This window comes from Barbatula barbatula (genome assembly GCF_947034865.1).
Source record: "Barbatula barbatula genome assembly, chromosome: 2".
Lineage (NCBI taxonomy): Eukaryota > Metazoa > Chordata > Actinopteri > Cypriniformes > Nemacheilidae > Barbatula > Barbatula barbatula.
In genome coordinates, this window is record NC_136767.1 from 27,988,193 (window position 1) to 28,006,027 (window position 17,835).

A 17,835-nucleotide genomic window follows, 5' to 3' on the forward strand; every position below is an offset into this window, starting at 1 on the left:
TGACAGTGTTGTAATCTTTTTCTCTTTGCTGTCATGGTCAGATTTCTATTATCAACCCTTATCTTGTCATGGAGAAATCATTAAATAAATCACTCAGAAACAAGTATAAAGAATAAAATAACATTTCAATGAATGTCATAATGTACTTTGAGAATTAAACCAAACTTAAAGACGCTAAATTACTGATAGATCTCACTAAAAAGGTGGTCTTAATATATCACAGCTCTGAGGTCTTAACCTTAGAGGGTGGAGCTTTGGAGAAAGGGGCGTGTCTAAATCAGTGGCGAAAACTACTGCCCATATAAATCAACATTGGATTGAAAATATCTTATTTCTTATTTCCCCAAACATTGCAAGTGATATTCTGATCACACGAGTTTTTACAAAAACCTTTTAAGCGAACAAACTGTGCAAGAAATGACAAGACGGATGTTTGGTGTTGGTCTAACCAAGATTGTTTGCAATACTGTTTACTTTAGAGCAAGAACAAAAGGGTTTGACTTGTTTGTTCGATGCTTCGGAAATAATATTGAAGTGAGGGGAACTGACGGTCTTACCTTGCTGATTTTGTTGGTCTTAGGGAGAGTCTGGCTAATGTGCAGATCTGAGTACCTGAGGGGGTTGTTTATGTCACATGGTACTGACTCAGTCCTGACGAGTTGACGAGCTGAGAGAGAGAGAGAGAGAGAGAGAGGGGAGAAAGAAACAGCATTGTATCCACGGTAACAGGAGGCAGTTGTCACGGAAACAGTGAAACTCTGAAAAGTCTTGTCACATTTAAATGGAAGGGCCACTAAACCGTGCAACATGTATACTACAGTACCTGCTACATATCGCACATGACATACATATGTATGAACATTCAATGTAAATACCGTAGAGTCGAACACAAAAGAAGATATTTTGAAGAATGTAGCAAACAGTTCTGGGGCACTTTTGACCACCATTGTCATTTCCCCAAGATGGTAGCCAATGGGGGGACAAGATCTGTTTGGTTATAAACCTTCAAATATCGTTCTCTGTGTTCATATGAACAAAGAAATGTAAACAGATTTGGAACAACTCGAGTGTAAGTAAATGAAAACACAGTTTTTATTTTGGGGTGTTTCGATTCATACTATTCATCTAAGCCATAAGTCTATCATTTCAACGTATAAATCAAATGAGATTCATGCATGAAAATATTAAACAATAATAAATATATTTTAATAACAAAAGATAATTTAATTATTTAAATAATCAGTTTTCCACATCCTAAAAGTGTATAAACTGATTTGCAAAAATACATTTTTAAAAGGTTTCCATTTTTCAGCCGAAATGCAATGTTGTGATAAAAAATGATCACTAACAAAGAGTGGTCTTAGAAATGTCTTATCGACATCTTTATACCAAACAAATACAATAATATAAATAAAAGTAAAACTGACATGAATACTTAAATGTCTTGAGATCGTTCATCCATCCTTTTGTTTACATTTATGCATCTGGCAAACACTTCCTTCTAAAATGACTTAAGCATTCAATGTTTACATTTCATCACTATATGTGTTCATTGGGAAACCCATGACCTTTAACCTGTCTAAGCATTGTACAAGTGCTTTAAAACCATTATATACATTAATAACGGAGGTCTTACTTTGAGACGTCCCTTGATCTTTAACATCACAATGTAGAGTCGTGGTGGGACAGCATACGGTCCAGGAAGGAGAAAGAGGGAGAGAGCAGATGGGTATAAACCGCACGTTACCCATAATGAATCACAGGACATAAGACGAATTGTTTTTCGCTGCTTTAATAAAGAACATTAAGCACATGTGAAGACCGCCAACAATGAAAGTGACATTCCTCATTGTTCTTACTACAATTATTGTTTAATCCTGTTCTTAAAACACAGTTTTGTAACTCAGTGTTTCCTGAATAAGATAAAGTACGTAATTTACTTTAGTTGAGCATAAAGGAACGAGTTTGAAAACATAAAGAGTTTTTTGAAGACGTATCTGTATGTATTCCGCCTCATACAGCACTGATGGAATGAAGCTTTTAATGTTGAAACGGCTCTGAGCGAAGTCTTACCTCCTCTGTGGTAAATGAGTAAATGGCAGGGTGGAGCTTCTTTGGTGCATTTGTTGTGGCACTTCAATCTGTCAGATAAAAGAGGGACACGGAGCTTTGTTCGTTTGCTCTTGTAAAGCAAATGAATGAATATTCAAAACAAATGTTTAAAATGCAGCCGGGGAATTTTCTTTTTTTGAGGATGTCAAAAGCCAGTAAGTATCTTAGTAACAAGATGCCAAAGTCAAGGGTGGTAGAGTGGAAATTACCAGGCAGGTAATTTATTCAAATCATCTTTTAATGATAATGATAATTACGCTCAATTTGAATGTTCAGACACTAGTGGAGAAACAAAACAAAACCAGAAGTCTCATTCTGAATTCTAAAAAGGCTTTGATGCAAACACATGGACCTTTACAAACAAGCTGACATGATGGGAACTTTAACTTTAAAAGATGATATGGGAAATGAAAACGTGTTTAACATTTCACATTTGCTTTTACTGGTCATATAATGAATGTTTCCGTGTCGTCCTCTGTTCAGACAAACAGGTAAATAAAAGTAATCCAGGTAAGTTTGTGGTTTAGAAAAGGCTGGAAATTGTCTAAAGGTGCGTTCAAACTTGAAGTTCAGATCTTTGTTTTCTATTGGTCTGGACCAAAAAAAGATAATGAATGATTTTAGTCCTGTTTCACTCAACGTTTACTTTGGCATTTTAACACAGAACCTATAAAGCATAGGGAAAAATCCTTGTCATTGTATGTGTGCGTGTGCAAGAACTGTTTTTTTTTCAAGATCCATTCACTTGAAAAGCAAACGATAGATTAAGTTAAACTAAGCAAGGTTATGCTTTAAGGAAGAAACGACCAATGGGGTAAGAAAATGTACTTAATCGAAAAGAAATAAATATCTCAATTCAAGAATGTTTGGATATTTCTGTATGCAAGAAAACAAATTCAGATCTCATAAAAGGTTTAAAGAAGTCAAAACAGCACCCGGGATTATCATCTTATGACATCACTTCTGTTTTTTTGTTTAGGTGTCTTTGGTCCGTGTTGCATTTAGATTTCAGCCAGACCACATCACAGTTAATCTAATTTCAGTTTATCAAGCTTTGGTCGGCACTTACTTGCAGTTTTTGCATTTTAAGCCGAACAGCATTCCTTTCCCGCACACGATACACGTCTGTGACATCCAGTACTTTGTGGAAAACCTGCAAAAAGCATTGCGAGAGGTTACTGTGTCACTTGCTTTCATACATTCAAAATGTCATCCTTTTATTTAAACGCAGGAGGACGTACGGGTTTGTTTTGTTTCTTTATCAAACCATCAGAAGATGGTTTTGACCCCTTGCCGACCACCTCTAAACTCTCGGGATGAAAGTGGGAACGTGCCATCACACCGATCGTAAGTAACCTTTTCATCGAGAGTCGTATCTAGGCACTTTGGCAGTAATTCTCAATTCGCAGTCATTTAATTGTAAATTCAACTGTTGGGGGGAACAAGTGCCACGTGGAAAGCCAAGGCCGTTTGGAGCGATCGCATGAGAACTTCAGCAAAGGCGGTGTGTTTAATTTTCATTTCTTCTCTCTTTGTTTACATCTACTCACATTTACTGTATTCTCAACAATAAAAGGACCCCGCAAAAGAGTTGCTTGAAGGGGTCACTGCGCATTTGCCAATCTATTTCTCTGATATGAACAGAGAGTGACAGTTAATCGAAAATGAATAATGAGCTCTGACAGTGTCAAAGTATCTTGGTCGGATTGAAGTCGTGCCGTCTCATAAAACTGAAGGCCGGTTTTAATATGCAGCTCGCATTTCTCCAACCGTCTCGCTTTACGGCTGACAAGAGCGTTTAATTTTTTGGGATATGTTTATACGCTGGCAGTTGTCCGTCTGTGATGACACGTGGATATAGATTTTCATATCTAGTGAATTAGGGAAAGGTTAGAAACGGAGAGCTAAAAATGAAACGTAACTTCGTGAACTTTGCTTTTGGCTTTTGATGGCTGAGCTGCGTCGAGCTCACATTATATCTTTCTATGCTAACGTTCATCACAAGAGCCATTGAGTTTTTCGGTCTTCTTTGTTTGACTTGGGGATCTGTGGCATTTAGGGTAATAGAGTGTTTCGTAGACAGTGTGCAGGCGTGACGTTACACAACCACGCCGGTTAATTGGCTTGACATTTTGTAACTGCTTTCGCATGTACATGCGAAGACATCTGCGCAAACACGCGTGTGACGTGTTACCTGTGTTTTATAGAGTTGCCGAGGTCTCTGCGAGGTATCTGAGGGGACCAGCGAGGAACGGACAGGGTATCTGGAACGAAGCAGACAAAGTTAATATAAGAAACACAAACACATCGACCACACCCCTTATATCATTTAGTTATAATCAGATACACTACATACAGTAGGGGCCAAAAGTAATGGATGGTGGGGAAATTTGCACAATATTTTATTAATATTTATTAAATTATCTTTATTTATGTTTTAATAAAAAAGACCAGCAAAGTGGTCAACTGTCCTATACTAGGCATACTATATATGATCTGTAAAATACATATTAGAAAATATTAGAAATCAGGTAAACATAAATAAATAAATAAAAAGGGAAGCCATATTTAAAACAAAAGATTTCTTCAATTAAAAAAACTATTATTGTGCCTTCATATATATTATAGTAAGATATTTACAGGTACACTTACTGCACCAATGCACAAAATATACACATCTATAAATCCTTAAAGGGACAGTGCACCCAAAAATGAAAATCATTTCAACATTTATCCACCCTCATGTCATTACAAACTTTGGCTTTCTTCGTCAGAACACAGAGAAGATATTTTGAAGAATGTTTGTAACCAAACAACACTGACCCCCTTTTACTTCCATCATATGGACACAAACCCGCCGACACATTTCTCAAAATATCCTCTTCGGTGTTTCACCCATTGTTGGGTGAACTATCCCTTAAGATGAGTTACAGTCCGTCTGCTGCCATCGCTCACTGAGGTCTGATAAAATGGAAATGGAGACTTGTTAAACAATAATCGCATTTGCTTCCCACAGCACCGTTAGTTCAAAGGGCCGTTTATCAGATTGTTCATGCTCAATTGTACTGCATTAGTTTAAGATTAAGACAGAGATGCGAGGACAAACATACAGCGCGAACACACACGCACAAGCAGTCATCTGCATCCGCGCATTGAAAATGGAAACGATGTGAAGAACCCTACGTTCATGACCATAATTCTGCCACCACTTCCAAGCAGAACACCGGCAGTCTCTTTAACACAAAAGCATCTGGAGCGCTAATCTGATCTTTATACTGTATATTCACTTAAGATTCCTGATGACTGCCTCTGTCAATGATGCTTATATCAAATACGGACGTGAGCGTGTCTCTGTAGTGGCCTCTGCATTCTGCTCGACTGCTTCTTTCAGGATGTACAAGGCGTTCCAAATTAGATCAGACCTTTGATGTGATCTTTGTTTTGATTTGCTGGACCTCTCTTGAATCATAAAGGACCTTCGGAGGAAGAACGGCACATTCGGGATGCATGGTGTCAGACGGTCGTGCAAACCATGAATAGTTTAGTAAGAGACCAAAAACGACACGATAACTACATAACTATATAAAAATATAACTACAACAATGATATTAGCGTCCTCATCAATGGATGATAATGTTATGTTTATTCTAAAGTATATATTACTCTTTTCATTCATTCATTTGAAAAAGGAGATAGCTCTGAAAGTCATTTCAACATGTTATTGCTACTGTTGTGGCGTGGATGCTGCTACTCTCTTAAATTTAGAAAACTTACTAGTACTTCATCTTAGTTATAGTTATCATTTTCACGTATTTAACGTCAATTGCTTAAGTACAACAAGTTGGCCAATTTTGTCTTTATTTGAACAGTTTAGTGAGAGAGAGGACATGAAGTGGGAGAGAGAAGGGGGTACGATCGGGAAAGAACCACAAGACAGGAATCGAAACCGGGTCGCCCGATTCACAACCGCGCCATGTTTCGGAGCACTGCCCACGAGGCTATCGGCTCCGACAAGTCGGGCCAATGATAATGGTACACTTATAAACAAAGATAATGATAATGGTACGCTTTTTAAAAAATGGTGCTTAAAGGTTCTTCACAGCGATGCCGTGGAACATTTTTTCATTTTTTGACCATTCAATCAAATGTTCTTTAACATTAACGTTCTATAATCTGAAGAACCCTTTTTTTATTTTGTATCTGGTTTAAAAGAGGACATTTAATCAAAAAACATAAATAAAATGACCTTTTCTTGAATGAATAATGCTTACAACATATTGCAGTATCAATATCAATGCATCTACAGAACAAAAGATGACCATTTAAATTGATAAAATATTATGTCATCATATGATATAAATTTATAAAGTACATAACACTGCAGTGATAACTTGTTGGGTTGCCTGTTTCTATGGTAACCACTCAAAGTTAAAGGAGACACAAGTTGTAACCAACACTTAAAACACAACTACGAACCTTCTTTAAATGCTCCCTAACAAAACAGTAGAAAACTACAAAACTTAGTCATCACTGGGGTGGTATCCTTAAAGGGACAGTTCACCCAAAAATGAAAATCCTGTCACCATTTACTCACCCTCAGCACTCATCCCCCATTTACTGCCATAGTAGGGAAAATAAATGCTATGGGAGTCAATGTGGGATGAGATCTGTTCGGTTACTGACATTCTTCCAAATATCTTACTTTGTGTTCATCGGAACAAAGACATTTATACAGGTTTGTAACAATCACAATGTGAGTAAATGATGACAGAATTAAAATTTTGGGGTGAACGATGCCTTTAAGGGTGAACGATGCCTTGATGTCTGCTTTACAAAACATAAAATTAGAGATGTGCCGATGCTAAATTTCTCCACCGATACCGAAGATTAAATAAATGTTTCTGCATATATATCAAGCTTTTCTGAATATTATTAATTCATAATGACTATTAATATTGAACATTGAATTGGGGATGTTTTTTAACACTTTCTATACAGTATGCAGAGTACAAATTCATTGCATTTTCCTGACCTCTTTTGATTGACAGGTTATATCGTGCCTGATCGTCGTATGTAATTATACTATCGGCCATTAGGCGATAATGGGAAAATAAGCTTTTGGTACCGATTATTGGCCGATATATCGGTGCATCTCTGCATTAAACATCTTACCGTATCTATTCGGGAAAATAATTGTACCCCTAGGAACTATTGTGTACCCTACAAAGAGGTCCTTTAGGGGCGCTATACCCCAGTGACAGTTACTATGGCTTTAATTCAAAATATACAATACTATAGTTAAATTACGGTTAATTTTATTAAGGGATTTAAATATCAACCAGGTACCTTTACAAGGTAAAAAATCTATCTTTTCCAAAAACACACATTAACCTTGCATGGGGGCTACTGATGAAAATAAAGAGAGAGAGAAAGAGAGAAAAAGTAAGCGCATTTGATCATTAGATATGACTTAAAAGTGAAAGTCTTCACCTTCCAATCTCACACAGTGTCACAGCAAGTGTGTTGTTTTTCCTGCAGGCACAGAGACAGACCCGCACGCCAGCATCACTACAGAGCAGACGAATTCCCCTTTCATTGCATCTAAATAACAAACTACACCTCAAATGTTCCTAAAAATATCCCACCCACCGGAGGCAGGTCTGCAGCTAAACAATCTCATGTTTCTCACCTCCTATTTGTAACGAACAATCAGTCAGAATAACTTTGTACTTGAGCCGCACAATGAACTCACATCTCTCAATTACAACTGAAAGATTATAAACAGAGATTTGTTCATGTGATCAGAAGCAACAGTTGGCCGACCGTCACAATCCACCAATCGCAGGCCTGTGCTCGCAATATAAATATAGCAGGCGTCTTTCAAACAGCCAAACAAACAAAATGATTCTTAAAATAAAGACGGACGCAGTGATTCACAATGTGATGAAGCATTCTTAAATATAGATTTTAGTCTTCAAAGAGGTTCGACCAGATTTCAAATTCTTCTCCTATCTAGTTGGATTCGGATTGACAGATGAAACAAAATCATAGAGAGTAAATAGCTAGCTTTTCTTTTCAGAAAATAAAGCATGGTACGTAAGAATACGAGCAAAGAACAAATGCAGATGAGATCTCATAAATATCTCAGTTATTTCTTCTCGACATCAATGAGATTAAATTGGAAAGATGTTCTTAAAGGGGTGATTCGCCATAAAAATACGTTTTTTTCTTTGTCTTTGGTGTGTTATAAGTCGCCCATGCATGTATTAGACACGTAAAATAGCAAAAATTGCCTGAAACGCCTCGTGTAACCACACCCCGGCAAATTGACGTCAGCTCATGGTATGATTTGACTAAGACCACCTAAATGTAAAGGCAAGTAAGGGGGGAGGTCTTGCAAATCTCATTGTACCGGTCCGTCGCAGCCATGTAGCGGAGATGCTGTGTGTTTCGTTTCGAAACGAAAGCCTCTTTGTTTTTCCTTCCAAAGGACGAGGCAACTAAAAACAAATGGTTACATTTTATGTACAAAACTGTTCCAGAAAGCTTTTGTTAAAAAGTGGGGCAATTCCAACTGTTAATACTACGCAAGAAGTGTCTGGCGCCTGTAAGTGTATTTTCATTGTAAAAAGCTTTTTACAGACTAATGCGAGTTGAGTTTGATGTCGTTGTTTCTCTGTGAGATCTGCAAATGCAAACACGCGTGCAACATGGAAAAAAAGACAACATAAGTCCTAATAATCAGTAATTCTGTTCCAACTTGAGGTAACAAAGGTCGTGTTTATAATGGAGTTTATTGTCTTTGTTGAGTCGAGACATGGCGTAACACTGGTTGATCAAGAAGGGCCGAAGCACTCGCAGTGTTTAATATGTTGCCATTCCCTGCTGTGATGCGAACTTGTTTCTCTCACACAAACTCTTTATGATGTATATGGTTGTTATAGTCAATTACTCTTAAACAATCCTTTACATCCTGCTCGAGTCACGCTAGCAAAGTAGTATCTGCTTGATCTTCGTTTTCCGGATCAGATTCGGGCTTGACTTGATAAGGAAAGATCAATGTCATTTTATCACCTGTCAGTAGTTTTGGAACCTGATGTTCAGAATATGGTAAGAGGCATTTCTGTGCAGTATTCGACCAATCACTACGCACTAGTGAACTGGCCAATCATTGCACACCTCGCATTTCAGAGCGATGAGCTTTGTGAAATATCCGCGCGTTTCAGAGAGGCGGAGCAAAGAGGAGATACAAACATGCCCGGTATGTGTAAAATACAGAGTTTTTAAACCTTAAATTGTCTAAACATTAAATCATATTACATCTAAAGCAAACAATAATATTCGTTTTAGCCGTGTCGAATGACCCCTTTAAATCTCATCTCAGATAAAAACAAAAAGAGTCGGAAATCTCACGACCGTCTCCGTCATTAGAGATTCAGAAGAGATGTCAACAATGTCTCCAACTGAGATCAGATTTGTCTGCAATCAAAAGTCAATATTATTGAAGATCTCAACATTAACTCGAACACTTCTTATAAAATTTACACAAATCCAGATTATTTTACCTCTACAATCTACATTCATTACACCTTCATACTCATAATGTATTGCCACCAATGGTATTTCTTCTTACCAAATTTGGAGAAACGTCTTAGACCAAGATGATCCTTACATACATAAAACACACCACAGAAATTCAAAAACTATGAAAGCACAATCTTAAAAATAAAGAATGGTTGTGTTTTCTGCTGTTCTCAACGCAAGTATTTCATGGTATTGCATACACAGATTATTTACATCCTGTGTACGTGTCAAACAAGCGTGCACTACAGACCCTGGGCACACAGACTATAATACTGTCACCACACGCAGACAAACAGCAGATGCATTTACCAAACTGACGACACACACGGGGCCTGCTTACTGCCACAGCGTCCGGCCTGGAGCCCCACGGGTCGGTCTTGAACGCAAGTAATGCCATTACACAGACTGATACACACCCAATGAGATTATACCCCTGAAACTGCTTTATCGGAAATTCAATCTTTGAATCCGGTTTCCAAACAAGTCCTTGCGTCCCGGTCTCTGGAGGAATTTAGTTGTTTGTGTAAAATAAATGATTTCAGCAACAATCAAAAAAACGCATTAAAGCATTCATTTTTCATTTAATCTGCCCAAATTGAAAAGGCAAGAAAATATTTCCCCTACGATACAGGAAACGCTGGTGTACAACGTATACGCCAGATTGCCGAAGCGTGGAGGGGGTCTATCATTCATAATTCTGGAAACAAGCGCTCAAAACTTTTTCTCCATCTGTAAAATAATCTCATTCCAAAACGTTTGCGTCATTCCTGTGTCTTTCCCAGTCATGTCACATCCACACGGCTCCCGTTCCGACCATTATGACTCCGATAGCCCACGCTAAGGGCCACGGTGCAGCAGATATTAGGCTTGGACAGTATGCGCCAACACGTTGCTGGGTGTCCTTGGACACGACGAGGTTTGGGACGTGGCCCTTTAATAGGTAATGAGACAGACACATTGTGACGAGAGACCAAAAAAAAGAGCCTGAAGTGCGTCACCAGACTGATCTGTCAACACTGCCAATGATGTTGACCAACTACAAACTCATTCAGTTTCCTTAAACAGGAATATGTCAGTTAAAGGGATAGTTCACCCAAAAACATAATCATCTCATTCCACTTTCTTTCTTCTGCAGAACACAATGAAGATATTTTGGTAACCGAACAACACTGCGCCCCCTTTGACTTCCATTGAATAGACACAAAACCACTGAGACATTTCTCAAAATATCTTCTTTTTGTGTTCTACAGAAGAAATGGATAAACTATACCTTTAATTGTTGAGTGTGTCACTCACTTGCTGAGGGGGTGTCCGAGTGCACGGGGGGCGTCGAAGGGACAAAATTGGGGAAAAAGAATGAGCGCAGAGAGTGGTCCGAGTGGAGAGGAGAACGTTGGGTGGGCAAGTTCTCACAACTTCCCGCCACGCTGTTGTAGATCTTCAGGTTTAAGGGCTTGGTCTTCTTTTTTGCTCTAAAAAGGAGAAACGAAAGAACAACAAATAAATCTACCAGATCACAATGTTTCTCAAAGCAAACCTCTGAACCTTGGGAAAAACAAACACACTTTAACATACATTAAATGTTGTTGTTAAGAATTATAACATAATTAAAAATGCAAACTGTGACAATGAATTGATAAATGTTAAAATGCGTTAACTGTAGTTTCGATTATTCATTATAATGACATTATAAGGTGCGTTACAATCACATCAAAACATGAGTTGTGGTTTAGTTTTGGCACAGCATCATTAATAAAACATTGTCACAAAACACCAAGACCATAAAAAAGACTTAAAGGACTCATGGAAATCCTGGCTGGTGATAATGGCACAGGTTTGATATTGCTGCTCTTGCAACAACTAAATACAGAGTGAGTTTAGTTGCAAACACGCCTGGTTAGCAGGTTTATGTTTCCCATTGTCCAGAATTAAAATGAATGATTGTCACCCAAGGGTATTGTTCGATTTTGCTAACTTACGGACGCACACATACAAACACACATTGCAAGGCTTAATCAGTAAAACACACACACGCGGTCTCGAACTGCTAATAAATGATGTTGCCTGAAGAGAAGCTTATGTCGCCAAGAAGCGTATTTAGACACCAGTTAGCTAAAGCCCTAAGCGATGCTGTTCCTCCACAGAGTCGCACAATGAGAGATTTCTGAGTGCACACAATGAATAAACAGTGCACAGGTTATCAGCTTCTCACTCCGAGGGCTCTGTCAGCAATGAAAAAACACATTAAACCATTCAAATCCAATTACATGCGTTCATCTTCTCTGTGCGTGTGGGTGTGTGCGCACGGCAGGGATTCTCATTGCGTGGAAAAGACGTCTCTATGTGAATGAGAAAGATAGAGAGTAAACACTTTCTCGAGATTAACATTCTGACATTAAAAGAATAGTTAACCTGGAAATCAGAGATGTATATGACTTTCAGTCGAACATCAACAAATAAGACCACCAAACTAAATTGAATTGATGTTCCAGCATTGTATAACTGAATATGTTTTTGGTTAAAAATAAAATTCGAAGTTCTGTAGAATTATAGATTAAAAGTCTTTATTTGGGGGCCGCAAAACAATGCATATACACAACGGGTGCCTTACGACGGAAACGTTGGGGTTCATGTGTTCATTCATGCATTAATTCATTTGTTCGTTCATTCTTTCAAAAAAAACATCATCATCACTTACAAAGAAACTCATGTAAATGTTACATTAAGAGACGAATTAGAAATGTTTAGCTGCCTTATGAATGATGATGTCAACTAAGCTTTACACGAGAAAGCAAATATAAGGTAGAAAAGGAAAGGAAAGACAAGTGGCATACTTGAATAATACAACTTATAATATAAATAAAACAACATTATATAAAATATACTTTTTTCTAGAAAATGTGTCAAAATAATATTTAATACCCTGTGGCTGGATTGTGTGTATTTATGTTAACATTATAGGTGTACACAGGTGTGTATAGGAATACATCCCTGTATCCTTATTATATATATATAAAAAAAATTAAATGAGTTTTCAAGGTTTCCTCTCTGAACCATACTTTTCACCGTCACCTTTGACATGTGAACTGCAGGATTTGTATGGCACCATTCTTCCAAAGCATTGGAACAATACGTATTGTGAAAAGCGATATACAAATAAATCCAATTGAACGACGCAGTTCCCCCACAGTGATGTAGATCTCTGAGAGCAGAGCGTACGAGTGCGGTTGTGACACATCAACGGTTTGTTTGAGAAAAGGTTTTCTTATTGTGCAAGGGTAACCTGGATGGTGAGGTGTGTGAGCGCGAAAGAGAGGAAACAAGGGACAGACGAAGAGGACAAGAAAGGATCTGACATTTGCTACAAAACATTGTGCATGGTCTGAAATGACTGTTCGAACAAAACATTTGTTTGTTTTAAAGCATAAATTAAATTTGACATTTTTAAGGAATGAATAAATGTGAAAATGTGAACATGTGAAATCTTGGTGTTCTGACACCTTATGTTAAGCCACAAGTGACAGATCTGGGCGTGGTATGGGTAGTGCCCTAAAGCTTGATAGACAGGTTAACCAATTGGTTACTACAAGCGTTTATACCAGCCGTGAACCCTGCTAAAAATGAAATCCTTTCTTTCATTTACAAATTGTGAAAGAGTAATCCATGGTTTATCACCACAAGGCTCGATTGTTGCAACTCTCTCTATTTGAGGATTAGTCGACCTTTGCATAAATCGCCTTCAGATGGTTCAGAATGCAACGAGAGCATATTACTCCAGTTCTTCAGTCACTTCATTGGCTAACTGTGCACTTTAGGCAGCGGTTAAATTGGCCGGGGCTGTCCGAGGATTTGAGGTGACAGTCTAAACAAAGAGGTCAAAGACATTGGAACAGTCTGCCTACCCAAACTACAAATGCCCCTACTTTGACTATTGTTGTTTTTATTTTGTTAAGGGTTTTTACTTTGTACAGCACATTGGTCAACGATAGTTGTGTTTAATCGTGCCTTGTAAATAAATAGAAATTGAAAGATCGTCTTTATGAGTGATCCATTTATCAAATCCAGATGGGACGTTTACAAGAACGCATGTCATTTGCATTCTTTACTAGTGGAATTAAATTATCATTAATCATCATAAACAAGCGAAATATTCACAAAAATGTTAATGACATTTTCTACTACTGAATTATTGTAATTCTGCATTAAAGGAGCAAAGTGGTGCCTGTGTGTGGTGCCTGGCTCTAGTGGTGAGGTTGTGAATTGCAACCAACGGTTCAGTCCATTCCTGTCCCCTCCCTTTCAAAGAACTACAGCGGCTCTCGCTGGCCAAATACGTCAACACGTTTCCGCTACTTTGCGAAGGAGATACCGTATTCACGAAACGCGCTCTGTAAAGCAGTTTGTCCGTTTAGAGCTACCGTAGAAACAACATGGCCGAATTTCATGTTAGGGGACCCGTGGTGTATGTATATAGAAATAGTTAATTCTAAGGTTATAGAAACATAACGCTTCATCACGTGAGGTCTTTATACACCCCTGAACACATAGTTATGTAAATTATACTGTCAATAGATCCTCCAAAAAAATAACACACAGCACCTTTAAAACCGTAGAAAATTTCCCAAAGAGCACAAAATTTTGACCTACGGATCATCAGAAGACGTGCATGTTGCTGCTTATTTCAAACTGAATTCCCACAGGAAGCTTGTACTGTAAGTAAAATAAATGCAAATATCATTCTTTTGTTATTCACGGGTTTTGAATGACATATGGGTGAATTAATGATTCAAGAAGTTTCCTTTATGGGTGAACTATCCCCTTAAGGGTGATGGCACTTGCGCTCTCAATTCCCAAAATGAACATATAGTGTCATAAAAGTATAACACGCACACTTTATTTTTGCTAATATCACATCCCCAAAAGACTTCACAGCTTAAAATGTTCAATGTTCCCCACACAAAACCTATTGTATTAACTCAGAGGACTTATAAAGCACTTATAATATGAATTAGGACATGCATTTATATTACACAAAAGAAAAACGTGAATCAACTTTATTGCACTGTTGTTTTTAAATATAAGATTTCCATTTGTGCAAATGTAATGTTACTCCAAAGGTAAGCGAGGAAGCCACTGTAATTGTGTTGTTTTTGTAAACCTGTCAAAGATTTTGGAAATGATGTGTTTGTCGGTCTGTGTGCGGCTATGTTACTGAAGATGGTGACATGTAAGTGTTCCAATACAGAAGGCAAAAGTGTGTGGATGTGACAAACACTGACAGCAGATGATAGGCAAGGGCTGTGTGTGCGTGTGCGTGGGGGTGACGGTTGGTTTTGGGGGAAAAAAAGCTCTACACACCTGAAAGAAATGAATACAAAACAATCCATCAACAAACAAAGAACATTATTCGCGATTTTATTTCAGCCTTTTTGCTTCTTGGTCTAAATTGGTCGATTTTATGTGTACGGTCACAGCTGTCCTTATGTCACACTAGATGAATATAGTAATGTTTGATGTGGTCTCTCCCCTCAGCAAGTCCAGCGCTAATAGGGAGGAACAGGTATACTTAGTCTCCATTAAACAACGCTCATTATTTGCAGCTGTGCTCGTCGGAACGACGGGAAGAACGCGGCACTGAGGTGAAGGAGAGGAGCAGGGGGCCATTGGGGCCAATATAATTTCTCCACTTAACAAGGTTCTGTGTTCAATGATAAGAGCTCCGTCGCTAAAAATGACACCATACAAAGTGCGTATGTGTGTGCGAGGATCTGTGTTCGCCTGTGATTGTGTGTTGTGCTTATTAAACGATATGTCTAAAACAAAACGTACCATGGCAACCACAGTTTCCATGAAAATGACAATAGGTTGGTAATTCAGCAAATATTAAATAAAATCCTAATGTTGTGTTAAACTCAAGCTTTGCAGTTTTTGCCTGAGGATTATGGTTTTCACCTGCTTACTAGCTCAATCATACACCTAGCAACACCCTAGCAACCATATAGCAATGTGCTAAAGACTTATAACAAAGCCCTTTAGAAAGAAAGCCTCCAACTTTTAGCCAAAAATGCATAACGGCTCATGCTAACGCGTGGTTTCTTTTGAATGGATGTCTATGGAAGAGAAGCTTCACTTTACACTGAATAAACCACATTTGTGAGCTATTCATTTAAGGAATCAACTGCCTGTCCATTAATGTTGAACATGTTTAACACCAAACAATAATTTCATTGGGTGTATGAGATTTTACTATGGTAAAAAAAATATTTTTAAAAGGAAAGAAAAGGCAGACTAGCAAATGTTGTGACACGCAGGACTCACTTGCAGAATTATCATATCATTTAATAGTAATATTGAAGTTCTAGCAGTTATGAGAACATTTGAATTGTAACAACTAAAACTGCATCTATGCATATGAAGCTGATGCAAAAAAGAAAAAGAAAGACGTGAGTTATGTAATATATTGTATCGTATATTTGTTGTTGAATATAAATAAAACAAAACGATAAATGCATTTGAAATGTAATGACGTTTCGATGATCATGACAATGCAATTTAATGAAATGAATAAGGTAAAAAATTAAAAGGTATGGTTTCTATGACTTCCAGATTTCAACAAATAAATAACATTTACAATTACGCTGATCTGGTCTATTTTAAACGATATCGGTATAGTTCAACCCTGAACAATATTTTGTTCAATAAACCAACAAAACAATATTTTACTACAGTTTAAAATAGGTTTCTATGTAAAATACGTTTGACTTTGTTCTTCTCTAGATCTATTTGTAGCTTCAGAAAGCTTGAAACATACTTCACGTATTTATTAAGTGCTTTTGTGTCTTTTTAAGCTTAAAAAAGGCGGTCAGCTTCCGCTCCCATTGTTCCCAGAACATCCTCCAGTGCCATTTAAAAAACCTGCATCTTTAGACTATGACTTCAGACAGAAACAATGGTTACCACTGAATATTTTTCTTAGAGGCCAAACCTGATTCTTATGGTCATAATGTGTAAAAAACCAATATGACTTAGAGGCGTTTCATACCCTAACCTAATAAATGAGTCCACGGCTCTTTGAAAAAGCATCACTTAACACTGTGATGGAACTAATAAGTCAAACCTCCGTAAGACGACAGCACATGCATATAACAGTGATAAAGGCGCACCAAAAGTGACACGGATGGTCTCCAGATACTCGTTTAGGGTCTCCCGGCTGGTTTGTGTCTGACAGCTCGACTCCCTTTTAGCAGGACACGAGTGTGATAAATCAATGATACGCAGGGATGCGACGGAGGCCCGGGCGCTCTTAAACACTCATTTAAATTCATAATCATGATTCCAATCCGGGTGGCGGGGAGGGAAGAGAAGCTCATTACGAAGGCCAGACCGAGGAGAGGACAGCGGCCACACCGCTGCGTATGTGTCTTTAACCCGAGCGCTCCCTAATGGGAGAGAGATACAGGATACTGGCATTAACATGGACGAGCTTTTCTTAACGCCACGATCACCCAAACACATTCCTAAAACACACACGCTGGAACGTTTACAGACCGACACATGTACTGTATGTGCACACACATACAGAAGATTCAATTCAAGAGAGATGACACCTGGCCAATACAGTAGCACATCTCTATTGAGTAACCATTTTTAAATAAGGATTTTTAAGACTATTAAGATTGTATATCTGTATACAGAAATCCAACGATAATCATCTGTAACACTTTACAATACGGTTGTATTTGGTAACATTAGTTAATGTATTAGTTAACATAAAATAACAGTGAACAATACTTCAGGATTTATTCATCTCAGTACATGTTAATTTCAACCCAAAAATGAAAATTCGGTCGTCCTTTACTCACCTTCGAGTTCTCTATACATTTATTTGTTCTGATGAACACAGAGAAAGATATCTGGAAGAATGCTTGTAGGAAAAAATACGATGGAAGTCAAAAGTGCCCCAGAACTGTTTGCTGTCCAACATTCTTCAAAATATCATCTTTTGTGTTCGGCAGAACAAAGAAACGTAAACAGATTTGGAACAACTCAAAGGTGAATAAACGATGACAAAATGTTCATTTTTGTGTGAGGTATCCCTTTAATGTGAATTAATGACAAATGAACCAACATGAATGAACA

General features: G+C 37.9%; 1 protein-coding gene across 1 annotated transcript in view; it reads right to left on the reverse strand.

Moving 5' to 3' along the window:
- Window positions 1-17,835, reverse strand: part of ksr2 (kinase suppressor of ras 2) — a 66,584-nt gene that overhangs the window by 22,399 nt on the left and 26,350 nt on the right. The window contains exons 6-8 of the mRNA XM_079471819.1: window positions 10,993-11,168; window positions 4,307-4,376; window positions 558-612 (exon numbers count right to left, since the gene is read on the reverse strand). Coding sequence (XP_079327945.1) covers window positions 558-612; window positions 4,307-4,376; window positions 10,993-11,168 — 301 coding nt within the window. The remainder of the gene's footprint in view (window positions 1-557; window positions 613-4,306; window positions 4,377-10,992; window positions 11,169-17,835) is intronic.